Genomic DNA, 27510 nt, shown 5'->3' on the forward strand with positions numbered 1-27510 from the left:
CGCGATGGCTTCCCGAGGGTGATGCTCCCGGTCGCCGCCGCCGCCACCACCCCCTCCTCCTCCTCCTCCTCCCCCCTCCCAGCCGCCGGGTGCTCGGTGGGCGCGGGCGGGCGGCTCCCGGCGGCTCTCGCGAGGTGAGGAGGCCGGGCCGGGGTGAGGGCGCCAGCCCTCCCGGGGCGGGGGCAGCCGCCACCTCCTCCTCCTCTTCCTCCTCCTCCCGCCCGCGCCTGAGCCGCCGGTGCCGGGCGGGGGGAGCCGGGCGGAGCGGAGCGGAGGGGCCGGCCGTGTGAGGGGCGGCGCGGGGCGGGGGGAAAGGAGGGAGCCGGCGCGGGGGCCGCCGCGCCTGACGGCTGCCTGCGGGCCGTTCCTCCTCTGGAAATGCCCCTCCTGGCCGCGCCGGCAGCCGGGGGCGTCATGTAGCGCGGAGGGAGCGGGCTCCGCGGGGCGGGAGAAGCCCCTTCCCTCCTCCTTCCCTCCTTCCCTCCGTCCGCGCTCGCCGCGCTCCCGCACCGCAGCGAGGCGCCTGTATACACGGCCGGGCCCCCTCCCCCGCCGCGCCTGGCGGAGGGACGGCGCGCCGCTGAAGCAGCCCCGCCACCGGGCACCCCCCGGGCGCCGGGCAGCGCCGCCATGGCCGAGGAGAGCTCCGACGTCCCCAAAGAGTTGATCGGTAAGGGACGGGGCATGGCGGCGGGGGGGGCTGGGGGAAAGCGTTGCGGGGGCGGGCAAGTTTGGAGGCCGCCGTGTGCGACCCCAGGCTGCGGCGTTGCCAGTGGGGGGGAAGTGGAGGGACCGGGGGTGCGGGGGGTGTCTGTGTGTGTCTGGAGCCGGGGGCAGCTCCGCGGGGACTGGCTGGGCGAGCCGAGGGGGCTTTGGGGGGACTCTGAGGAGGCGCTTGGCCCCGCTTCTGCGTGCGGGGAACGGGGGGGCGGGGGCTGCGGCGGGGAGCGGGGAGGTGGCGGCGGGCAGGGGCTGTACCCGCGCGGCTCTCGCCGGGCAGCGAGGGGCTCTCCCTGGCCCCCGCTGCGCCCGCCCTCCGGAGCGCCCTGCCGGGGGGGTCGCCGGGGCCCTGCGGGGGCTGGCAGAGGCGCGGTGGAGCTGCCCCGGGCCGCCCGCGCCGGGACCCCCGCCCGGCCGCCGCGGCAGGTCCTCCCCGCGCCGCAGCCTGGCGGCGCCGGCTCAGGCTCCGAGCTGTGGCTCCAGTCGTTGTTTTTTCGTTTTCCCCCCGGATTTGCGTAGTTTAAGACTCATTTTCCCATGTAGGTGACGAGGGAGCGAGGGTATATCTAATTAAAGTTTTATGGCCTCAGGGACACAAATCCCCATGTTGTATGGTGCACGCTCAGGAAATCATAGGTGACGACGGTAAGGACCCCGCAAATGCTGTCATCGCTGTCGGGGAGCTTTCGATAAATGGGTCGTTAACGCGCTGCGTTGGTAACCAGAGTCATCTGGGGGTAACAGGTCTGATGCTCTAGGCCTGGTCCTCAGCCACCTTGATCAGGTCAAACTTCCTTTGCTTTTAGTTGCAGTTTTGCTTGTTGAAGAGAGATCTAAGGATCTCCAGAATAATTTAAAGTGGTGCCTTAATGACAGATGGAAATAGAAATCTGTCAGGCAGCAAGGTACATGTTATGTCGAGTAGTCTATTAAAACCTTACCTAGTTCGTCTACACTGTTGCATTTCCTTCAGTTTTGTCAGTCGGCGCTATCGATGGCAACTGGTTTTAGCATTTGTAAAATCTTGGTAAAAATCTGGATGGATGGCTGCAGCTGTCACAGAATTTTTTTTCTGTATAGACAAAACAGCTCTATTTTGCAGTTCTTTTAGTGTGCAAACCATGTGGTTTGCTTTAGCCTATAGCTTACTACTAAGAAGGGATGAGCTGGGAAGTGTGCTAGGAGTAGCTAGGGTCAAAACCGTGAGCTTTTTTTGAAGTGACCAGGCATGTTTGAGGTGCTAATACATGGTACTTTTTACTACTCACTGTGGATCTGCACTGTACTCTAGTGTCGTAGGTGAGGTGTGGTGCATGTTACTGGGAAGAGCAAAGGGAGCATGTTCACACATTCCCTCCTCCCGTGGCCTTGGACAATTTTAAGAATTGCCCCTCAGTCCTGGTGTCCTGCACCCACCCATCTTGCTTTGTCAATAACTCTTCTGGGGCATGTGGATCTGTGCATGTAAATTGGTTTGATTTCTAGCAGTATTTTGGTGTCTGTATGTTAAAATTTAACCTTTTAAATGGGCTTCTTGTAGTAACCCTATGTTTTGAGAACAGGATGAAACAATGTGCCTTAGCACTGAGTGACTGGAGTGTGGAGATTAAACTGGGGGTAGGAGTGTTTGAGCTGCAGTTTTTGCTCTGTTACTCACTTCCTGTGTGACCTTTGTCGTGTCTCGTAGGTCACAGTCTTCAAAAAGCCCTCTCTTACTGTTGATTTACCTGGATCTACTCCTCTGAGGTGTGGGTGTCTGAAATCTCCAGCACTAGATATGAATGAGCACCTTAAAATATGAGCCTTAATGTTATGTTTCCATCTCTGAGTCTGAAAAACTACTTTGTAAGTCCACTTGCCACACAGTTGCAAGCCACATGGGGAATATCGGTGAAATCTAGATCTTAACTCTTTGAAGAAGTGTTTCTAGCCCTTTCTGGCAGATAGGGCCTTGGAGGGAGCTGACCTCCTGATGCTTTGCGGAGTCTCGGGTCGCAGGTCCTTTCTCCCCCTACAACTTGTTGAAGTAAGAGTGCTGGAGCTGAGGGCTTGCAGTCTCACTCCCACTGCTGCTTCGTGAGAACTGTGGGACAGTGAAGGGAAGTGGGTCTCCCGATGCGGGCTCCTCAGGAGGAAGTCCTTTGCTAGATGCAGGCACTTGGATCTGTTTGTGGGAGAGGAGAAACGAAAAGGCAGAGGCTGGGGGTAGAGGGAAAGGAGCAGAGATGCCAGCAATATCTTTGCTTCTGTAAGGAGGTAGGGCTTTATGAAAAAGCCTGTGTAGTCAGCTTGCTTCTGGGTTCCCAAGCAGGGACAGAAAGACCAGAATTAGGCATTACCCATGGGAGAGGAAGCCTGGGAAAACAGTTCACATGGAGCTGGACTTTTCCCCAAGCTTTGCTTACCTGGCTGCTCGGGGAGCTCGCAGCCTGGATCGTGACCAAATGGTTGCCCAGGGAGCCGGCTGCGCTGGCCGTCTGCCACGGAGCTGCCGCGGCTTGGGGTAGGCTTCTCGCTGGGCAAGCCGCTAGTACCGAGAAGCTTTTGTTTCCTGATAGGAAAATTAAAATTCCAGGGGAAAACATGCCGATTCTGCAGAAAGAGCTCTTTCTGGTGGAGAGTGTCTCAGATCAGGCACGTTTCTGACTTGCACACCCTCCTGCCCCGCAGGCAGAACACTGTGGCCTGGGCTAAACGTCCAGGCTTAATAAATGGCGCGTTGTTTGTGCTAATACATTCTGACTGCCGGATGGAAATGGTGCAGAAAAGTGCTACACAGAGCGCGATAATTAAAAGCCTTAGGAAGAGCCTATTATCCTCAATTTTAGCCTTTAAACTTGGGTGTTCAGGAGGGCAAAGTGTGTGTGTCTGGGGAGGATGGAGACTTGCCTTTTACAGATGCCAGTTGTAGTGCTGGAAATAGGTTAATGTGTTTAAAAGATTTCTTTCTCATTCCTTTTCTGTGGGGGCTGGGGACTGAAACTTACAGAAGGTGCCAAATTGGCTCTTCTAGGTGAACTCTTCTTGTTTATCTCCCAATTGCATCAGTGTCAGTAGTTGTATAAGCTTTCTGATAGGGTTCCATGTGGATATGTTCCCTTTGGGCTGGGGTACAAATGTTTAGGGGAAGGGCTGGTTCATCTGGTACTTGGCAGAGGTGGTGTATACATGTGTATGCATATACATATTAAAACATTATGGAAATTAATGTTACTTTGGGGTTGGCATTTTGTCATTGGGACTTGGACTGAGACCAGTGTGTTGCCTTCCACGCCCTCCGTTGCATAGCTGTCAGGTGTTAGTATCTGGAAGTCTGCTTGGTTTGCTTTGCAACTTAAATGCAGAGTGCAAAATGTGCGAATGCTTTGTTTTTTCCATTATCTGACCCATTTAGCCTCCCTGATATTAGCAACAACAGGCTAAAATTTTTGCAATGCAAGAAGCTAATTTGCTTTAGCAAGCTTTTCAAGTAGAAATGATAGGAAATGAGGAGTTTGTTGTATTTTCCCAGAGTAGAGTTAAGCAGTACTGGGGCTTGTCTTGGGAATGCTTTTGATGTATAAGTAGTGCTGGGAAGAAATACCAAATTCTGTTTAGAATCCTGGCATATTAAATCAATAATTCTATCATAGTAGATATAAATTATTGTTTAGATTACATACTTAGAAAAGTTGTACTTGCGTTAGGTTATATTTAGTACTGGTGCATGTGCATGAGATTTCCATGACTGCAAAGCGATTGAACAATGTAGTTCTGAGTCTCCCTGAAAACTTGCCAGTGGTGTCTGTTTCCTTCTCATGTTGACACTGAAGGTATTTAATTAAGGCCTTTCTTTTTATTTCAGAAAGTGTCAGGGATGTTATTGGGAGGAAAATCAAAATTTCAGTCAAGAAGAAAGTAAAGCTGGAAACCAAGGGAGATAAAGTGGATAACAAAATATTGGTAAGTATGGTGGAATGACTTTGATTACATATATGAAGGAAAAGCCAGTATCTTTTCAGGAGACATTAATTTTCCTTTGGAAGGGTTCTCTGAACTTTGTGCGTTCCATAAGACGCACATATCATTTATTTTTCTAGTTTCTTGATAGCCTGCACAGGAAGTTGATGTGCAGGCATGCACGTGTACACACATGTTATCACTGAGTTATTCTTCAGGGTTTAGAATGTTGTGTTGTGAACTGATGCTAAAGCAAGCACTCGTAGAACCTGTTATAAAATAATTTGCTGCCTTTGCTGCTTAGGTTTCCCATTTACATCTGTAGGAATTTTGAGTGGACAAGAAATGCAAAATGAAGCATGTAGAATTACTTACCTTTTGGGAATTTTCTGAAGCTTTTAGGTAGTGAAGAGTAACAGTAAAACTGTTGTGCTTTTTGAACTCCGATGACTATTTGTACTTTTTAGTATTCTCTGTTAAGTCATACCTCTGCATTTTAAAAGAAATGCTTACTGTGTGGGATCCTCCACTGTCATTCCTAAAACTGTAGTAGAGGAAAGCTCAATCTCACTTAAGTATGCTTTCCTGTTTTCTCAAGAATAGTTTTGCTGGCCTCTCTTGATAAGAAGAAAGCTGTGGTAGTGAGCTGGTATGCTTACTGTCTTGAATATGTGGATATGCAAAGAGAGACGGAACTTCTTCATTTTTTTTGATACCTCTCTATCAGAACTAGAGTAACAAATACAAATAACTGCAGTGCTGCTATACTATTTGCAAGATGTTTGAAATTTGAATGCATAATGTCCATAAGAATGCTATTACATATTTGAAAGTTTCATTGCCAAGACCATCATTACAGATTTAAGATACATTCCCTGTGCAGATAGTCTATTTTGTCTCTAAATCCAGCAACTTATTAATCAGCTCTGAATTCTATTCATAAAGTACATGTTGATTATCCCAGGGCAAAAAGACTGTTTGTTGATAATGGTCTATTTTTCAGTGAGAGCAGCTACTTAAGGAATTTTAAATATTTTCTGCATAGTTATCTGCCCATGTTATATGTAGCTCCTAGGTTTACAGCTCCTGTTTCCATACTGGAAAGAGGTTGAGTATGTCAATGTTGATTGATTGTCTCTATTTATTTGAAAGCCGTATTTATAGGGAAGGCTGACGGTTTCACTGAAGCAGTAACACTTGATTGACTTTTTGACTTATACAGAATCATTGCTGTTATCGATAGTTGAATATACTGTGGAAATACTGAAATACTGTTCTGATCTGATAGGACCAGAAGTATGTCAAGCTTTGAATTGTCAGTGAGGTATCTGAGGGATGTACTGCTTGGCAGTAGAATATACCTAAATGTGATGACTCATGTCTTTTCTCTCCTAAGCTCTCGGGTGGGGGACTTTAACCTTTTATGACTGAAGAGGTACTGAAAGGGAGGGAACCTGCTTAAGGGGTTCACAAGTTAAGGAGCGGTTCTTGTGTGCATGCATGTTGTCTTCAGTGTACTGGATAAGTCTTTTAGGGGGATGAATTGCTGAAGGGGGTATTGTCTGGTAGAACCATTTGTTCTTTGATGCAAAAATGCAGAGGATTTATATTAAAAAAAAAAAAAAAGAGAATGCTTTCATGGTTAGAGAAATTGACTGTTGGCTGTCAGGGTTGGATTTTGTTTTCTCTTCCACAGAAGAAAACTGCCCTGTGTGAAGCTGTACAAATCACTAATGGCATTTTTAAAACAATGTTTCTCTAATTGTATGTGTGTATCTTTATCTTATATGGGTTTTTTTTGCAGAAGTGCTCAGTGTTGTTTGCTGTGGTTCCTTTTGAGGATGCAGAGTTTTCTGAAATGCAGAGTGCTCTGAAAAACAGGATACCAGCCACAACTTAAGTTGGATATCTCAAATTAGTAGAGACTTTTTGACCTCACTGTCCCTACATGCTCTCATTTCTTACCTGTAAATGATATAGGAGGAGATATTCCCTCCTTTCTTCAAAAGAATGATGCTGAAGGTAAATAATTTTGTTTTAGAAATATGCAGGTGCTTAATGCACCACAGGAAAGCTGCCAGCAAAATTAGGAATTTTTGTACTCTGAGCTGGGACTTAACAGTATTCAGTAAATAATGCATATGGCTGCATTCTGACCAGGGCACGTAAAACTGAATGCTGAATCGCTATAAGTGAGCGTGTCAAACTGAATGCTGAATGAAGTCTTGGCGGCAAAAGCAATGTAGTATTTAAAGACTGTATCCTTAAGTGCGTGCACCAAAGGATTCGAATGTGATTGCATGGGCAACCTTCATGCCAGTGCTCGTCCGCTACTGAGAGCTTAGTTTTGAAATGTTAATGTTCTTCTGAGCAGTCTCGTGAGTGCATGTGTAGCAGTGAATTGTTTTGAGATTTTGTTTTAAATTTTATTAGTAGTTGGGTGTTAATAAGCAAATAAGGTAGCATGCGTTGGGTCCAGCACTTAATAAGGAGAAAATACCAGTTGTTCTTAGTCAAGCTAACCCCCAGAGCCGTGGTGGAATGCACTCAAGGTTTTAGAGGAGGTTGATCACAGAGGTTGGCACTGAGCCCTGGCACCCAAATCTGTGCTTTAATTAAATGATCTCTCATCCTTCCTTCCTAGGAAAATCAGGCAAAATCAGTGCCACTTTGAGAAAGGGAGATTATTTAAAAATGACTGTACTTGGCAGGTAACTATAAAAACACTTGACCTCTGGCCCTGTTGTTCACAGTGTATTCAGGGTGCAGAGTACTAGAATATGGATATTACCATCTACTTCAATCACTCTAGGAAATTCCTCTGATAATTAAGATGGAGACTGAAGCTGAGAATAAAGAAAAAACAGTGCATAAAACCTGGTGTTGCTTGAACTAAGGTCCCAATGTTAAACTGATGAAATTGATGGATAAAGACTATGCTTGCCTTAAGGTGCTTTAGGTTCTCAGCTTTGGGTGCCAGAGTTTGGAAATTATGATTAGGAGTTTTGTTGTAAATCAGATTTTTTTTTCAGTCTGTACAGTGAGTTTGCTGCCTCACTAATCTCAATCTGCAGTTACTTAGTTTTTCAATTAGTTATAATGATGCAAGCGAGCTGCTCAACTGCTTCTGGTCTGCTGGTACCAGGTCTCAGGTATGCAGGCAGCAAACTGATATCCAACCCTGAAAAGGCAATAACCAGTTTGAATGGGCAGAAGATCAGTCCTCAACCGATAAGGGCCAAACCCCAGCCTTGTCCAAGTCACCTTGGCAGCTTTGCTCTGCTAAAGTATTAGAGAGAGCGAGAAACACCCAGGTGTAGAGGGACCCTTGAAAGGCAGTAGGCTGCGGAGGAGGAACTGCCCCATGGGGTGAGCGGCACAGACATCGTGGGGCTCCCCATCAGGCCACAGTCCCACCACAATGCACTCAGTGGGACTGGGGGTGGTAGCTGGGGGCAGCTGTGCTCGGTGGTTGCTGGCAGGACCGTAGTGCTGAGACAGACCTGAGGTCAAGCTGGACCGTCGGGTTGGTGGGAGAGGCTCAGCTGGGAAAATGGCCAAGTGCAGGTGTAGCTGCAGCATTGTTCAGGCTGGGGCTGGAGCTCTGGAGAAATATGGGGAGCCCCAGTCAAGCTGTCTCCCAGGTCTTTGGGTCACATTCCTGCGCCATGTTGGGTACAGGCAGCCAGACTCCGACAGGGCACTTGGGCAGGCTGGCCCAGTGGGGTCCATGTGGCCTTCAGCCAGAGGCAGAGTGTTACTGCAGGAGCGTACCCCATTGTGTTTAACTTCAGTATGGTTCTCGTAGCCATAATTTTACTGGGCTAAAATAGATAAAGGCATCACTCTTTTGTAATCCGTGGAGGATTGCTTTGGTTTTGTGGGATTGTTTTGTTTAAACCTGGATTCTTACAAGGATGAGATTTAAGGCATCATGATGAGTGGCTGCTATGTTCCTCCTCATACTGGCAACTTCTGACCTTCTCTCTAGTTTCAGTTTAAGCTGATGGGTATGCAGAGGTCTTGGTTGTAATGATAATAATACCGGTTTGAGGGGGCCGGGAAAGGCAGTCAGAAATACAAGAGAAACTTATTACTTACTCCCTCCCCTGAAGGCCCCACCTTTTGGCACCATAAGGGATGAGACAGAATGCCCTGTCCATGAGAGAGATTTATCTTGTTTGTTGTGTGTTTTTTGTTTTTGTTTTGTTTTTGTTTTTTTAACCCAGAGGTCTCAGTGATTATTAGATTATCACCTAGAGACAAACCCCTGTAGGAAACTCGGCTTCTTAGTTTTGGTATTTGTGGTGCTGCTTTTTCCCCCTCAAAATAGCCTAGGTATCTGTACAGCATTTTGCTGAATATTTCCCATTGCAGTTTCTTCTATCAGATTGGTTGTAATTAGTAGCAACCATTGAGAAGTTGAAGTTGTAAAATAAAGGCAATATGTTAAATACATCTAACCAAGTCCTTATGAAATACCGATGTTGTCAGGAATGGTTTATCACAGGCCAGAATTCAGGATTCCTCTTACTTTTTGTTTCTTTACTATTAATAAAAGAGAATACTCCTGGTGTAGTTGCTTTTGAGATTAGGTCAAGCTGGCCTGTTTTTTTTGCTGTGTTGTTGCTGTTTCTTGGATGTTGGTTTTTTTTTTCATTTTTTAATGTTTTCCTAACCTTAAGGCCACAGAATAGTGTGATGTGGTGACCAACAGCACTTTATTAGGAAATCCTGTTGGGGAATCTCTGTTCCACTGCTGCCCCCAAGATCATTTACATTCTCTTTGTTGAAGTATCACAGTGCTACTTCTGGAATCAGGACAGTTACTTTGGCAGGTGTCTCTCCTTAAAATGTACTGTATGCCCAATGTGGATTCACTGGAATTAATTTGTACTTCCTTTTCACTTTCTTTGGGACATATGTTTCCACGGGCTTTTAGAACAAAATTTTTAGTTGATGCCTGTCAAATAGGTTTGCATTTGTTCTGTGCACATGGTCTGAGATTTCATGTTCTGCTCCTAAAAATTCCCTTACAAAGACTGAAATTCTATTTAAAAAAAAAATAAAAATCTGTATTTACTTTTAAAGGAGCAGTTATAGCTATCTTATGCACTGTCCATGTGGCTTTTGAATTCTGCTGGACAACCTGGCTGACTGTACTGAAGCAGCTGAGAAAAGCTTGTATGAGCAGCTGTATATGTTCAGCTGTAAGGGTGACAGTCTCTGAGTGGAGACAGTAATATTTTGCACTGCCAAAGCTATTTTGGGATTAAAAGCTCTGGCACTTGTTTTTCATTGCTCATCTTTTGTCTCCATCCATAATATTCTGTTCAAATAGAGATGAATTTATCTATCTAGGTGCAAATGTCTTGCCTTAAAAATATGCGCTTGTATTAAATCACGAAGAGCATGAAACTCACAGGGTTGTCCAAGGTTAGTTTTACATAAAATGTGTGCAATCTTGCACATTATATCATGACAGCTGGTGTGTGATAATGTTAAATATGGACATTCTTTTAAAATAATGGTGTTTCCTCTTCCCTGCCCAGAACATTGACTGTTATGACATATATCTTAAGTGTGTGTTTATGAAGATGAAAGGAAGTAGGTGTTGGTACATCCGTCATGTCAGGAAATCTAAATGAAGTGAGGTAGAGTAATCAAAAATTACTTATATGTGAAAATGTGTTTTAATACATTTACAAGGCGCCTCTTAGAAAACAATTGAACTGTGGCCAATAAGATTGCTCCAGAAAACTGAAATAATAAGAGTACTGCTGGAGAATTTATTAATACAGTTATGCAGTTGTATATAGTCCCAAAATAGGAACTGTTTAAAAGAAAATACTCGTTTATGTGCAAATTTTACTAAAATCTATGCTTATGTTATATGCTGATCTATAAAGTTACTTCTAACTGGTGGGAAGATTGATGAATTTAGCATTCTGATGCTGTGATAGTGCATATAAATGTTGAAATTTGAGATGTTTCCACTTCCAGGAGGGGAAACCAGCCATCAATGGAATTAGCCAGGCTGACAGGAATATTTCTCTCTTCTTTGAGTTGGTGGGATTGGGAATTACTTTTCTTTACTCAATTTCCACTGTTCCTACTTGCAGTTTTTATTTTCCTCTTCCCCTTCCTTATTTCCACACTCAAAGCATCAGTTGCAGACAGAACCTTGTCTTGTGCTTAAATCAGTGTTGACAAACACTTTACAAATAAACTCTGAGGCTCCTTTCCTTCAAGGTCTGTCTGCACTGAGGACAAACTCTAATCTACTCGCTTAATTAAATTTGCCTTTGACCGAACAGAAACAGTCCTCCTTCTCTGGCTACTCAGGCAAAATGTAGATTTTTCTACAGTCCTGGCACTTTTGTGTCCTTTTGAGTGCAGCTCTGCCCAAGAGTTGTATGTTTTGTTTGATGCTTCGTTGAAGCGCAGAAGATTTCTTGCATGTTGAGAGTATAGTGTATTCTTTTTACTCTTTGGGAGGATAGTATAACCACTACACTGGAAGAGCAGCTTGCTTGCTCTCCCTTTCTTTAGTTTTGGGCAACTGGTACATGTAGGGAAAGGTAAGAAAAGGTAACTTGAACTCGTCTTTCGGTGCCCTGAAAGTACATGCCTTTGTTCTGCCTGGTACTTTGCATGTGCGCACCCACCTGTGGGCATATATGTATCTTTATCTGGGCTCTGGAAGGAGGAAATGTAAACATTATCTCACTCTTAGCGGCTTCTGGTTTTCTGTTCCTAGCTCTAACAGCTATCAGGAAAAAAGGAGTGTGGAGGGAGGCAGGAATCCACTATGGCTCTGATTTGTTCATGGGGTCTTTCCTTCTGTCAAGTTTTCATAATGCAATTAGAAACTTTTTTCTTAAACTGTCACACTCTTTCTACTTCTTTGCAGAATATGCAAAATGTACCGATGTGGTTTGCTAACGTACTTCTGTTTCTAGAGGGCCTGACTCCCTGCCACCATTATTTGTGAATGGAGTCTTCCTAAGCAAGGATTCTTCTCCTTTTTTTTTTTTTTTTTTTTTTCTTCTTTCTTTTTCTTTCATGGCTTGTTTTGTGTGCCTGAAGATACTTATTCTAGGAAAAGACTTCTCACACAGGGAATGTGGTTCACTTCACTGTAAGTGGTGTGGAGGATGCAATAAGCTTGAAAAAGGTACAAGGGCTGCTAATTGAAAAGTTAGTGCAGCTTACTGTGAAAAATGCTTCTTGTTGCTCAGAGCCCCTCTCTTCAACCATTGTTGTGGTGGAAAAATTGGTGAATGTCATTGATTAGTCTGATTATTAAAATTCTTACTTTGGATCAGCTACAATTCTGCTTCATTTTTTTCTCATGGTGGTGGTAATTTAGTTCTGTGTAAAGTAATTACAGGCCCAGGATGTAAAATGATTCTTTAAATGTAACTGCTGCTAACTGTGCTTTGTACTGCTACCGGAGTCCCCGGGCGGATTTCTGCCCTTGTTCCTGTCTGATCTCTCCTTGCTTCTGGAACACTCGCACTGTCAACTCACGAGTGATATCTTTTTGTTAATGATAACTTCCCTAATTTGATCACAAGATGATAAACTATTACGATGAAAATTTAAGAGCCAGAGTCAACACTCCTGAAACAGACCTAACCAATTAATTGGCCTTCTGTGTGACGGAAGAGCTACCCTGTCTTGGAAAGTCAGGATAGCAGAATAAGGTCCAAATAGCTGCAGGATGCGATTTTAACGTTAGCAAACCAAAACAAGTTTCTGCTTGTTGGTGCAAAGTTTGGAGAAGTTGCATCGCTGGTGGTGTGCGTGGGAGAGGTGGTTGCCTGGCCCCGTGATCTTCTGGGAGAGCAATGGATATGTGGGGTTTTAGCAAAGGGGAAGGCTTCCCCCCTTAGCCAAACGTGTTTTCTCATTGCTGTAGTACTGTTACTCCTCAGGGGGCTTTGCAAATGAATCCTGACAGCACTCTCCCTTCTGAACAAATACAAATTAAAAGGGTCCGTGTGTCCTGTGAGGCTATTTTAAAGGTGCGTGCAGGATAGAAACTGTGAGCAAGTGAGGAGCAGTTCTTACTTGTATGGGTTATGTTTCTGTTTTTTCTTTGCAAAGTGACTGTTATTGAGGAAAAAAAAAACCCAAACAACAACTTGTGGGTGCTGGATGTTGTGCAGCTTATTTCCTTGTCTGACAAGTGGTGTTTGTATCCCTGTGTACAGTAGTAGGCCTGTGTGACAGCAGGATGGCCTTCAAAAAGTGTGTATGTGAGGATGAGAAACAGAAGGGGAGAGGCTGGGTCTATTTTCCCCTTAGGATTTCTGTCCTGCACTGCTTTTTCAAGTGGTGCTTGTTTCTGTGCTTTTTAGATTGATAACTAGATTTAAATTTTTTCCCCTTTCTATAGTTAAAGCAGCGGTTTGCAGCGTGCTGCCTGTGAGGTTGGCAACTGTGTGGTTGGGATGTCTGGAAGCACTCTAATAGCCAGGGTTTAGGAGGCTGAGGTCACTCGGAGCAAGCCATTTCCATGTTATGCTGCTGAGTGCTTGCAAGATGCTTGCCGGAGGCATGTCTTTATGGAATAAGCACTTTAAGGTACATGTCTTTTTTTCTGAACACATCCTCTGATTGAACAGCAATCCTCCCCTTGTACCTAAAACTTTGAGAGATCACTGCTTTTGTAGAGCTTTGTGAAACTTTGAGGATTTGAGCTAAGTTATAGATACCTCCTTATGCTTGAGGCCTGGGAGGAAAGAAAGAAGATGATAGAGCTCCTGCAGTGCAGTTTCTACTTGGATCTGATTAGGGGAAGTGAATGGCTGTTGACCCTGATCTGAATTGGGAGATGGGGCACTGCTGTGTTTGTTCAGGGTTGACCTTTGAATGAAAGGGCTTCTCCCTCTCTGCCTTCAAGGCCATTAGCAAGACCGAAACTATTCATACAAGACTATTGATAAACGGGAAGCCTTTCAGGGGCTCATCTCTTAACAGACACTTGAGCCTGGTGCTTAAGAATGATACTATCTTGCAGCAGTGCATGTGAGCTTCTACTCCAGTGCAGAGCTCAAGAAGCCTTAGGTGAGGAGCAGTGAAGGTAGGTGGATACAGATGTTTGGGTTTTTAGAGCAGCTGGCTTTAGCTGAAGATTTTTTCTGGTGTTTACAATGTTGCCAGTAAACATTTGAAGAAATACTAGCTTTGTTAGGTACTGATGCATTGATGAGTAATAATTTCTGCTGTCTTGCTAAGTTTATTCATATCCCAAATCTAAAATATGTATTTTATATTATTATTAAAAAAAAAAAAAAAGGAAAGTGTATTTTAAATATAACAAGAAGATTTCTTGACACTGTCACTGTTTACATCTGCATCTTGCAAGTGTCAGAAAAGCACTGTGTTTGGGTTTTGGGCTTTGTGTTCTCTTACCTCGGGAAGGTGCTGAAATGCCTGTGTTTTTTGTGAAGAATATCGAGGTATGCTGTGTACAGTTGTTGCACACACTATGGGTATCTTTATGCTCCTTTTCCATCTCCCTCTTTGCTGTCCTTCCATCTTCTCTGCTTCAGCAAGTCCCTGAAAACTTTCCTGTGTATAGATTACTGTCAGGACTTGGGTTTGGTTTTTCAGTCTGCTCCTTCTCACACTGTTGTACATGTTTTCCCAACATCATATTCCCCCACTTCTGTTTCCTTCCCTTACAGACATAATACAAACCTCTCCAAAGATCTCAGTATCCCTGCAAATACGGGGATGATAGAAAATGATGCTGCTATGCTAAAAAGTATTGATGGCTGCCATAAACTTACTCTGTATACAATGTTACTTGATCCTGCTAGCTAGATTCTCTGCTTCCTTCTCTGATTTCATCAAAATCTATGCTACATCTATGTTATTTGTGTCATGGAAGCAGTTTGGTTTATGCTGGGCATTATGGAGCTGTAAGTATAATCTGGCTTTAGGTTCATTCTACCTTTCCTAAAGCAGCTTGCTTTGGTTAAAAAAAACCCAACAAAACCCAAAACCAACAACAAAACCCAAACCAACTGCTAGCATTTGAACAGAGTGCTGTGCAAATTATGCTTGTCCTGAGGGGAAGCAAGGTAGTACAATGGACTCACTTCCATTGCTTTCTCCATCTCTCTTAGCAGATGAACTCTTGGATTGAAAAAAAGGAAAATATAAAAACAAAACAACTGTAGTGTAACGTGGCAATTTAAATGCAATTAGCTGATGGGGATAGTGCCAGAGCAGTCTAAAAGATTGTAAAATAGCTTTAAAAGAGTTTTGTCTGTGAATACAGTGGTGTGTTACCCAATTTTGATGGTTTTCTTTCTGCTTTGGAAAGACATATAAGAGATTTGACTCTGCCGATGAATTTAACTGTATTTTAGGTAATCTGTATTATTTTCCTCACAAACGATTTCAAAGCCACTTTTCTACCATTTAGCTTGCTTAGCTATACCATGTTGGCAAGCTGCAGGAGAAACTGAATGCTGACTCTCTTAGGCTTCTGTAGAGGTATGTCAACTAAAGTTTGGAAAAGTTGGTTATCTGGGGAAGAGCGTGTGCTCAGTCTTTAGCCAAATGCCAAGGAAAGTCTTCAGGAGTGGCCTAATACAGCAGGGATTTATGTTTTGTTGCAGTTGTAAATGGTCGCTCTTTTTCTGTCTGCACTGAATACTACTAAACATGGTAAGATGTGCAGGTCTCAACTCTTAAAAGTTGCATTTCAAATTAGAAAGATTTTTGGTTATTGCAGGATTAATGCTGACAGTGAAAACGCACTGCCTTTTTGCCCTCACATTGTTAAACTATGATCTTTGTCAGCTGGCAAAGATTTCTTAAACATAGTAAACGCTTATTGTAAGCCTTGGAAATATTTTTTCCCAGTTAAATATTTTGAAAACGTTTAGCAAAAAATACAAAGCCTAAAGATGAGTTAGTTTCATGTGATATTTCCAGTGTAATGCTATCCTTTTAAAGTATTTCCAGTAACACTATTAGATGGATCGTCTGATTTTGTATGTGCGTGAAATTGTGTGAAATTAAAATCCTGCAGGCTTTTGTATGGTATTAATTTATCACAATGTAGCCTTAATGCAATTTTAGTAGGTCTTTGTTCAGTCTGAGTGGTTAAGTCTGCCCAAAATACATTATTCTTCTCTAATTTTTTCCATTTTTTTTTTCTATCTTCCATTGTTTATTTTAGAATATTCTTTATGTTGTTTATTCCTTTTTGGAGCAGCTGTTTACACTCACCATAAGGAAAATATTGCAGACAACTGTTTGAAATCAAGGCTGACCTTAAGGACATACGCATAATTGAAGGAAACATTTGCAAGTCACCTTCTCAGCCTCGCTTTTCACCTCTGTAACTGCTCCAGTCTTTCACTGCTTTCTGGGATAGGATTCATATGCTGCTGTTGGTCCCTTCAGCCGGGATCAGCGTTAAGCTTGGTGGAAGGGGTTAGTGAATTGTGTTTGACATGCAGAGCGTTAGGGTCCTCCTTTCCTCTGCTTTCCCAGGTGCTGCCTGCTTGGGAGCCAGGGGTGCCTGGTGCTAATGCTCTCTGCCTCTGAGTAAATGCAGTGGAGTGTCAGGGTAGCTTAGATCCTAATGAGAGGAGGAATACTATCATGCTTTTACCTTGAGGTGTGCTGCAGAGAAAGCTTTGCTGTGGAGTAGCCCGTGTGTTGCAGGTTCACAGCGTGGCCGTTCCTTGTGTAACCTTGTTTAGCCAGAGCCCCGGGGAGCTGGAAGAGTCTGGGCGTCGGTGCTGGAGGAGGAGGTGCCTCTGCTTGCACAACTCCTTCTGTAATGCTAGACCTCCCTTTTGCTGTATGCACGAATCTGCTCGATGGGCTGCTCGACTTCAGAACGTGGTGGGAGGAAGGGATTCAGTAGCTGTACTGCTGTTTTCATTGCACGGAAGAATGAGAGTAAGGGAGTTGTATCAGAGGGGACTGCTTGCCCTCATCAGCCATTTCACCGTACATGTTCTGTGAGGGGGCACCCTCAGAAATGTTTTCCTAAGTCATCTTCACTTGCTGATTTTTAAGTTTGATTGATAATACGTCTAAAAGCCTCAGCTTGTGCAAAAGGGGATATGCAGCCTGACAGCACTGGCAAAAAAGGAGTAACTTTCTCCACCTCCCTGTGTCACTGTTTCTGAAGTGGTAATAGAAGCTTTTCCTGGAACATAAAGAGGAAGAGCTGGCAGAGACATGAGACTCTCAGTCAGAAGCCTGGCAGGAATTAAGCAAGCTGCCTTAGTTGTTCTTGTGTTTTTGTGTTCTCTTGAAGTGTATTTTCCATGGAGCAGGCAAAGAGAATGGTTATAAATACCAATTTCACTGGGCTTTGGTAAAGTACTTGGTAATTTGAGATCCTCTTCATACATTTATTTATTTATGCCGTTGCAGTTATCTTTGAAAGGAAAGTTGTAGTATCACAAATTGCATAGGTTTTGTTTCTGTAGTTTCTTGTGGCGTGTGTAGCAAATTGACAGAGGATTGCAGAAGTGTTTCAAAATACATGAAAGACTTGCTATAGTGCATGGATGTTGCTCTCCTCTCCCCCAAAACTGTTTCAAGCTGTGCATTAACCTTGAGGTCCAGTTCTCTGAATCAAGATTTAACATAAGAAAATATGCTGAGAAAATCCTTAAAACTGGTAGGCTCCAGATGCATCTTTGGGAAGCCATCTGAGTTGTTTGGTACAGTGTGGTTCTTACCATCTAGTATCTTGAAGGACACTGAGTAAATCGGGTAATTGACTTTATGTTCATGGATATTGGATGACCTTTCCTCAGGGAGCAGAATGGTTTTTATAATTGACCTTTGGATAATCTGATGGCGTCTAAGAGAACAAACAAAAAATATGGTCAGGTGGAATTTGTCTTGTCGTGTCATTTAAACTTGGGTGGTGGAAATCCATTAAACACCGATCTGTTACATTTTTTTTTAGGCTTTCTGAATAACCCATCTGTTCTGTTATGTAGAACTGTATCTACTTAAGATGTCACCAAAACCTTATTTTGGTTTCTTAGCTGTAATCTCTCATGGTTTATGTATAGGCATGTCCAGGTGGGTGCCTTTTTGACTCCACACTTGCGGGGTGAATAGTGGATTGGATTGTCCTGTTCAGAGTTTCTTGCACAGCCTGAGGATTAGTGGATCTGTTGGTGCATGGTGGAGCCAGGGCAGTTGGACTAGGCATTAGGTTAACACTTAGGGCATTGTCGATGCATTGACATGAGGAAATTGAGTATCTGGGTTACAGTAGCCTCTGGCAGTAGCATTAAGCTGCTATTGTAAGAAAAATACTCTTTTTTTTTTTTTTTTTTTTTTTTTTTTTAAATTCCACTGTAATGGAAAATATGTCCTGAGGTGATTTTAGCATTACACAGAGGTAAAAATTTGTAGTGGTTTGCAGTTATCACTATACCAGTGTGTGGTAAGGTTGCTTTCAAGCATCTGTAATGGGGATATTGATGTTTTTCCATTCCTGTAGGCTGAGTTCATGTGTAAAATGAATGTTAAGCTTTTAAGTGTGTTTAATAATCACCCCTCCCATGAACATATACCAGTGCATATAATGTTGCACAAAATGATGCTTTAGATAGGTCTGCGACTTAAAGAGCCAGTTTGTTATAGATTGGCTAATGTATTGCACACAGATTATATACATTTCAAAGATGTTACACTCTTATTTTAAGGTCAGTAGAGTAACTGAAACAAGAGGCAATAAAATCAAATCGGAGCCCAGCATGCTGCTTCTTGCATCAAGATGATGTTCAAGTTGCTAAATGTGTTTTTCCCCAGACAGCGAGTGCATCTGTGGATTCTGCAGTGCCCATTTGTTTCAGCCTGAGCACACTCCTCTGTCGACACTTGCTGTGAAATACCATAGCCTGGTTCACCTTCTGTGCTGCTGAGTTCTTGTAGCTTTATCTGCTTCATTTATTCATTATTAAACGCATGCTTTCTGCTTGACAAGTGCTATAAAATCCCTTTCACTGTGGCTGAACCCAAGAACCTCCACTGAGAGTCTAGAAGGGTTATTAATTTTTTTTTAATGCAAATACTATGCATTTCTACTTGCCACTGAAGTACTCTTCAGACCAGACTACTTAACAGGCTGGTACATTCTCTCCATCCTGTTCTTGAAGCCAGGTAGTCATGTAAAAAGGAAGTGCTAGATTATTTGAGATTTCTGCTGAAAACCGAAACAAGAATATCTCATTAAATGTTTCTAGGGGTCTGATAATATATTAGGTCTACATACAAATGAATGCTCATAATATGTAGTATATGTGTTGTTTTAATTTTAAAGTAACTCAGTTTAGACATCCAGTGTTAAAGTTTTTTGACATAAGTTTTATGATCATTTGAGAACAACAAACAAATCAAGGCTTTGGGTTTCCTTCCTAAGCTCTATCTTGTATAAGCACTGGCTTGTCTTTCAGTTCTTCTTAAGCATGTTCTGACTCATTTTTATTACATTATATTTTATTTATCCTTTCTTAGACAGGCATTCCAGTATTTGGGAACTATAAATATACCTGATGCTAATCCAGGACATCATCTTTTCCTCTAAAAGGAGAAGAACAGAGTTAAGCACTAGATCTTGGTTTGGTAAGAAGGTATTTTTCCACATACAGGCTTTTTGTTCTGATTCTTCTGAGAAAATATAGCCATGGTAGATTTTAGCCCCATCTTCACCTGTGTGTATTTGATTGTTTCCTTTGAAAATAACCAATCTGGGACTGTAAGGTGGTTCTTTTTAAAGTTTCACCTCATGGGTCAAGAGAGATAGCCTCAGGACTTCTCAGCAGTGACCTGGGACAGCAGTTTTGCTGGTAAGATAGCGAACAGTGAAAGAGCTCTTCCCCTAGAAAAGAACAAAGAAGCATATATGAGACTGTCTGAAGAATATTTCAAAGAAAGGCCAGGGAGAGTGAGATCAAGGCCAGAGGAATTACTCAAACTGAGTGAGCCTTCCTCTTGCTTTCTGTAATTGGCAGGCTGCAACTGTGAACTTTGTCCTCCTCCACACAGCAGAAGGCCTGGAAGGTAAGAATAATTTTTTCTCAGATTAGGGATCAACTAGTGTTTCTGTAATGAGGTGTACAGAAGCTGAAGAGAAAGTGATGGAGCTCACGTGGCTGTGTGGAACCTGATCAGTCTACATGTTAAATGTTTTTATGGCCATTATTAGTAAAGAATTCCAAGGAATTGAGCCTTCCCATGCCTCAAACTCATGGGTTTTATCTGGTCTCAACTGTGATCATTTTAGCTGTTCCATAGGTTTACTCTTATATCTGTCCAAAGTCCTGTAGCTGGTGATATTTCATAGGGTGGGTAGGCCATGAGCATGCCTGGTGGTGTGCAGGTCTCCTCAAAATACTGTAAACCAAGCTGGGCACCAGAAACCAGTTTCTTCTGAGTAGTAGGCTCTTGGACTCCCACCCAGTGTTGAAATGGTGGGATAATTCCTTCTGGGTCATAATATCTCCTCAGAGGAGAGATACTGGATTCCAGGGTAAGTGTACAGTTGAGGACCCAGATCTCTGGTAAATATATAGTCAGTACTGGTTTAGCACCACATGTACCACTATCCCTTTCTACTAAGGAATGCTGTTTCAGTGCTATAGGTGCGGTTATCAGGTGCAAGCTCTTCCTTTTCAGTAACACTGGATCTGCTTAATTTCCAAAGCATGGGATCAAATTTTCCTTTTAGTAATAGTGCTGCAAAATGCATGGAAGTTGTGGGAGTGCTAATTGGAAACAAGTGTGTCATCTGCAATGGATAAATTTAAATAATTGGATAAATTTGTATCCTTACCATCTCCGTCTGGTTATGTTTACAAAAAAGCCATGGTGTTTGTTTTCTAGGTGGGTTTAACACCATTACTTGGGGATCTTAGGCAGATGTGCAGAGCTCACTCTTCAGAGTCTTGAGTCTGGTTTATTGGATATTTATTTTAATGTTTTTTCCACGCCCAAACTTGCAGACACTGGAAGCATTTCTGGTCTGAGTATTAATGTTTGTCTCCTATGAAGACTCATGGGGGTGAAGCCCCACTATCATTTCCGTGGGTGCTTTTTCAGTAAACTTTGTTTCTTGAACATTTGTGGAAGGAGCGAGTGCTTGTGTGAGGATGTTAGCCTATGGCTGTTGGTGCTTACTGAGAACGGTGTGGTTGTTGGCTTAGCCTTGCTCCCTAAAAAATGCTTTACTAAGGTTTCTACTGCTTTTCTTCTTTCTGCCTTTTGTTGTTTTTTGGGAATGATTATGAACAAATATGGACGTGAAAATAAACACCTTTTTTGGTTTTGGTGTTTGTTTTGTTGTTGTGTTTGGTGCTTCTGATGTCTGACCACATAATGTTTTATCAGAGTACATGAGGACAGCATTACTGCTGAATTACAGTGCATTTTACTGTTGTGTTTATGGGTGAAGAGTTAGAAAGTTGATACCTGTCATGCAAACATTTATAACAGCAGTTTCTAGTGACAGAAAGCCAGAAGGAAAATTTGTTATCTCAGGTCATATTGACAGGGGTGTCTGCTGTCCTACTCATTTCTTTGGATTTAATGGTAATGAAAATGCCTGAACATAAGCTCTAAGTAGTATATTGATAACTGAGTGAATGATAAGTATGATTAATTAATAGCATTAAATACTTAGGTGCAGATCTATAAAAACCTCTAGCCAGCAGCATCCAATAATCAAGTGGGGTTGTCAGTTTACCGTGGCTATCACATAAATCACTGTATGCCCATTCATGCTGAGCATGTACCATGGGTCTTCTCCCACATCCCCAAACCAAGACAAATCAAATCAATGGGGTTTTTTGTCCCATTGATTGAAAAGGTGGTTATCTGTGTGGACTGAGGGGGATGATTTAATGACAGGAGGATAAGATCTTGAATCCTGGAGTCATAAATGATGCTGGGAGCTTTCAGCAGCTGTCTGTTTTCATAAGAAGGCAGACTCTTTTGGAAAGGGTCCACTTTGCAGCTGGGAAAACATATCAAGCAAAAATGCAGTTTGAGTTGGGCTTGACAAACCAACTCTTTTTTTTTTTTTTAATATTTTTCTTCCAACATCATCTCTGTGCTCAGATTGTGTAAGTGACTGCAGTGTAGTTTTGGTGCTTCCCAGTTTGTGCTTCCTTAGTGAATTCCATGCGATAAGCTCCTGGACAAATGTCTTCTCAGTGCAACTTGGTGTCCTTGAACTGTATGATGAGCTGTGATATCCTGGGAAGTTCGAGGCAGACATAGCTGCTGAGTTGGAGAAACAAATAACAACCTATAGTTAAAAAAATTTCTCTCCTGCACTAATATAGGCTTTTTCTCTGTTTTCAAAGTGCTAGTATTTTTTGAGATCTATATAATTTGCTTCCACATTATAGCAAGCTAAGTATATTGCAATATATTTGTTATTAAGGGGAAAAACAACCAGAAGGGAATTGTCTCAGAGTCTCTGACTCTAGGGAATATCACCTGTAACTGAGATGTGAAGCTCTTCCCTGAAGTGAAACTCCATGCAGCAGATTTATTGTTATTAAGTATAGAAAAAACATAATGTGAGGCAACACAAGCATTGAACAGATTTTAATAAATACACAGTATGCAAGAAAAAATATTTATAGTATTGCAGGTCTGCTAATTTTTAAAATGACCTTGAAAATATGCAAATGCAGCTGTTCTTGTTAAATAAATGTGAAAGGATGCTTCTTAGGAAAAATGTGAATCTAGTGGGGGCTGAGTCAGATCCTTGAAGATAGTGACTGGTGATGTTAGCATCTGGTTGGAAAGAGCTATGGATTTGAGGCACACCTTAGGAAGGTGTGTTAGGATTTGTGAACCATCCCTAAGTATTTATCTAGTTTTGACTGGTCAGGCTGGGAAAGGGATATCTTTTCCAAGAAACTAGCTTGAAAGCAATGCTGCAGCTTTTAAAGAAGAGCTATTGCTCTTTTGTAGTTAAGCAGGGGATATGAGCCACTTAAATTGCTGGAGAAACTGGAGGCTTTCTAGTTTCTTAAACCCAGTTTAGCTTTGTGATTGATTCCTGAAATGCAAGAGGTCTAGGATAGAGACTACCAACTTGACTTGTGCAATTCAGTAGGAAGAAGAGACAATATTTAGATGGTCAGGATGGCCTTTGCCATGGGGTGAGAGTGGAGAAGGGCCACGTTGAATGGTCTTCTGGTGCTTAATTTCTTTGTGGTTCTCAGCTGTCTGTGTGTGCACTGAATAAACTGGCTGACCTTTGAATCTTCATGATCTTGTATGAAAAGATTGTTTAGTTAGGACTTGTCAAATGCTTGACAGGGTTAAAGTTTGACTCAGTATGAAAACTCTTACACAGAGGAATATGCAGTATGATCTTTTCTCTAGCAGTTAACGAGCTTCCATTTAAAAGGCCATTAGTGTTCAAAAATATATTTGGAAAGTTGTTTGCTACTACCTTTGAGAAGTCATATGCTGTCAGAATTTTTCTGCTGAGCTATGTGAGTGATTAAACCAAATTCCTGGGGCTTTGTGACAGTTTTATCTTTTTGGTGAAGAAGCCACCAAAATTTTGGTTTGTTTTCCTCTGCAGGGAAGTCCATTGATCCCTTGAAAACTTGATACAGCAGTTGTGTTTATTTCTGTGAAGAACTGTTCCCTTTCTGCTTTTCATTTTCTGAATGCTCCATCCCTTCAGGCAAGGTATTGCACTCAGGTTTATAATTCACAGGGCACTTTATTAAGGGAAGGATGCTTATGGAATTGGTGGTGATGTGGATAGTTGTATGACTGAGAGGACCTATAATGTCAAAGTCACACTTGGCTTTTGTGGCTTTTCCCTTATCCGTGTTGCTTTTTTAAAAAAAGTGCCAATTTCTTTGTAATGAGAGAGAGCTAGCAGAAACAAGCTAGGGGTGTTTTGAAAGGATAAATCCATAGCAATAACTTTGAACTCTCTCATTACCCTGGAATTTCTTTTGTTATTTGTTATGCCAGCCACAGGTGATACCCCAAACTCTTTGTGGTAGGTTTTCATGTTTCATCAGAGGCTGGAGAAGGGCAGGGATACCTGCTTGCCAGGTAGAGAGCAACTGCCCGTTACTGTGGTCCGCTGTATTTTCCTGAGTGAGCTGCTGTGATGAGCAGTGTGACAGACAGGGAGTAAGCTGAGCAGATTCAAGCTGCTGCAGGGCAGTTTTACCTGTTAGTGTAGACAGAAGCTAGATATCAAATCAAAGCGCAGTGGAATAGCACTTGCGAGCTGTAGCTAGCGGGCTTCCCGGTGCCGAGAAGGGAAAAGCAGATGGAAACGTTCAAATGCATTTCCTCCCTCCCCTTCCCTGTCTCTTGGATCTTTTATTTCAGTCAGTAATGGAAATCTGTGCTCTGAGTTTTGAATGAAGGGCTTACACTGCGCTAGTGTTAAGTACTTAATGAGCCTCATTTCTCAAAGATCTTGCAGTCTGTCTCGGTTAACCCAGCTGCTTTTTTTAGGAGTACTTGTTTTGGCAGAGGCTTTTCTATGTGTATGAAGGATGCACAAACAAACCGTTGTGCAATTTGCAATTAAAAATGAGGGTGTAGGGAATGGGAGGTTTTTAAACTAGGAGATCATTGGCTGCAGAGCCTAGTAAAACAATTGCTCAGTGTTACTTCATAGACCCCTGTATCAGCAAGCCCTGTGTTTCTGCATTGCCAGCTGAAGAGTATGGAAAGCTGAGTCCACGCTGGGGAAGGTCCGCAGTGCTTGTCAGGATCAGGTCCTGGCAAAGGGATGTGGAAGTAACCTGGGAGGGCCGGGAATGGAATTACTGGTGTGTTTTTTTTGGTTTTTTTTTTTTGGAGGGGGAGGTGGTGGTGGTGGTTTTTTTTGTTTGTTTGTTTGTTTTCTTCTTTCCCTCCTCCAAGAGTAATTTCATACAGCAAAATTCTGCAGAGCATGCACAATTATGGTGGTCAGGATTGTCCTGGTTAAAATAAGTGAAACTGTTGAAGGTTAAATTTTTAGAACAATGTAGCAATACTATGCTTAGGTCAAGAAGGATGTTCTTTGTATATGTTAAAGCCAAAGGCATCCCTAATCAGAAGAACAAGTAGAGCAAGGACATCCTGGAGCAATTAGATCTTGAAGGGGGTACATTGCCAACTTGGCAAGCAAACTCAAGGTCCATGTATCCTTATCTGAACTACCCTCATTATGATATTAAAAAAATGTGCCTACAGGTCAAGACGACCCTTGCCTATGTTAAGACCCTTCCCGTGAGCATGCATAGTAGTAGCAATATTGTGTCAGCAGCATTATAATTGTATGTAAATTACTAACAAATCATCATAGAGAGGATGGACTTGAAAAATTAATAACTCTGCAAGTTTTGTTTATAAATATAGTGCTGAAAGTCCCATTGGTGTGCATGTTAGGAGGAGAAATCCCCCATGCACCCAGCGCTGCAACAAACCAAAGTTGGCTTTCTAAACTATCATTTGGTTTGGAGAGTTTTCTTTGTTATGATTTTCAGTAACAAAACTAGCAACTCTGGAAGTGTGTATTTTCAAGGATTTGAAAAGATACAAATACATAAGCCTAGAGCTCATCCACAGCTGTGGAGTTGTTTCAATTAATGGACATCAGTGGTTAGTCATAAGAGTAGATGTGCTAAGGTTTATCCTTATGCTAGACTGATTTCTGTGCCGATTAGGTTAGCTTTAAGCAGGAGTAGTTTGGTCTGATATAAATTTTATTTGGGATGGAAAGGGAGGAGGGCTGTTGCCTTGGTAAAGGCATCACATCAGAGTTCCAGTGGTGGCTTGGTGTTACTAAAATTCCAATTATCAAGGAGGTTTTAAAGATGGACCTGTGTTTTTCTTCTTCCTTTTGTATAGGGGTCTTGAACAGCTGTCTCCTGGGTGTGCTGCTTTAAAAATCTTCTACCTTTTAGATATACCTGGACTACCAAAGGAGGTGTAACTACACAGGTTAAAAATGTCAGCTGTGGGTTACACAAATAAATTGCCTGAATTGCTGGAGTTTAGATGTCTGGCATATTTGCTACAACTGGTGTTTGCCTGTGTGCCTGCTCTTCCTCTGTGAGAAGTCCTGTGTAACCTGCCTGCTCTCGTGCAGCAATCAGCTTGCCATGCGTACTGTCACGCCGCCGAGATGCGCTGCTGAGTAAGGAACGTGATCTACATCCAGGTTCTTGAGATGGTGTTTTAACCTTATGTCTCGATCTTACTTAAGAGACCACAGCTCAGTTCTTGATAGTCTTCTGGGCAAGATAGAACCTGTTGCACATTTAGCTGGCTAAAAGCAAAGGGTTTGTTATTTGAGCTAGTTAAGTCATTGGAGAAAAAACTCTGAAACAGGTGGTGTGAATCATCCTCTGAGTAGAGAGGGACCAAAGGGGGCACCTAGAGTTCAGCATAGGTTAAATGCATGTCTTTTAGATGGCTCAAGTTAAACAAAATGATTTTTTGCATTGCTTCTTTGCACCTTGCTTTCATGTTTGTGGAATGGAATTGTGTCTTGGCACTGCTTCACAGAATAACCATCCTTTTGCCTGAATGGTGTGTCCTGCTGGCATGCAGTGTGTTTTTGCTGTGATGGGTTTCCACGAATGCATGGTACTTGGTTGTGCTGTTGATCTCTCCATTGGTCTTTCTGTGTCATACTATAATTGTGGCTTCTGGTCTTCTGCTGAAGCCTGTAACGGTGTATGGTGCTATTTGCTGTGGCTGCGGCAATGCATTTAGCATGTTTTGTGGAGTCTGCTAGACACCCTTTCTACCTCCTTGTGATCTTTAAAGTGTGTCCAGCACTGCTTTCCTCTCTCCATTACTTGGAGGCAAACAGGACTGGAACATGTTGGTCACACAGAAGTTAAATATGTTCAGGAGCGTGATATAGTACTAGAGTACTATTGTGCAAGCAGTGTCCCGGATAAAACTAACGATATGTCATATACTGGTTGTGAGGAACAGAAGCTGCTAGTAGTGTGTTCAGAGATGTAGAGCAACCCTAACAACTGTGGATTTGATCATGAACAGCTTACTTGGGCTGCAGCTGAGGAGACTCTCCCACTGTCTTGATGGAGACTATCCTGCCCTGATATATGTGGGAGATGCAGCGAGTGCTTTGGCAAGTCCCCTTCCTGTGGCCAGGGTGGGTGCCTCTTCTTTGGTCCAGGCATGGCTGGTGTCCCACCAGGTGCAGGAGGCGGCAAGTGTGCCTTTTCTTTTGAGACAAGCGCCTCTCATCAGGTGTCTCCTAATGACTTTGCTTGAACCATGATACCAGTAGCTTTCCCTTTTTTTCTGAGAACACATTTTTCCCGAAGAGCCAAAGATCAGAATTACTTTTAAGTAAAACCGAATCATTTAGAAGAGCTGAAACAAATGCTCTTAAATCAAAGATGAATAAAGTGTTGTCTAATCCATCACCAAAACCCAGTTGAACTAGATAGAAACAGTCTTGGGGCAGTCTCACAGGAGCAGTGAAGTCAGTTCAGGGAATAACACAAGCTTGTCTTCCTCTCCTCATGCAGTTTCTTGTTACAGCGCTGGTAACAGGCCTGTCAAAACGCAGCCTCTGAACTGGTGACTTGCATCACTCTGATTTAATATTATCTTGGCAGCTTTTGAAAGTCCAGCTGTGAGTCTACCTTATTATATTAACTGTGGGATCCTATTTTGTATTCACAGAATGTTTGCTTAAGCACAATATCCTGGGAAGGGTAATAATCCATTGTAAATATGATATAGCCACTGAATGCCTTATTTCATGGAGCTCTGACTCTTTTTCCCTTCCCCCAAGAACTCTTAATTATTTTT

The 27510-nt window shown here is 42.7% G+C and overlaps 1 protein-coding gene across 6 annotated transcripts in view; it reads left to right on the forward strand.

Annotated features, from left to right (window-relative positions):
• Positions 1–217: 217 nt before the first annotated feature.
• Positions 218–27510, forward strand: part of CARMIL1 (capping protein regulator and myosin 1 linker 1) — a 194543-nt gene continuing 167250 nt past the window's right edge. For 3 of the 6 annotated variants that reach the window (XM_074899334.1, XM_074899336.1, XM_074899335.1), the window contains exons 1-2: positions 220–670; positions 4565–4662. In XM_074899334.1, coding sequence (XP_074755435.1) covers positions 631–670; positions 4565–4662 — 138 coding nt within the window. In that variant the 5' untranslated portion in view covers positions 220–630. Of the gene's footprint in view, positions 671–4564; positions 4663–27510 lie in introns of all 6 variants that reach the window. The other 3 variants (XM_074899339.1, XM_074899338.1, XM_074899337.1) reach the window with 2 other exon arrangements.

This window comes from Athene noctua, chromosome 2, assembly GCF_965140245.1.
Source record: "Athene noctua chromosome 2, bAthNoc1.hap1.1, whole genome shotgun sequence".
Lineage (NCBI taxonomy): Eukaryota > Metazoa > Chordata > Aves > Strigiformes > Strigidae > Athene > Athene noctua.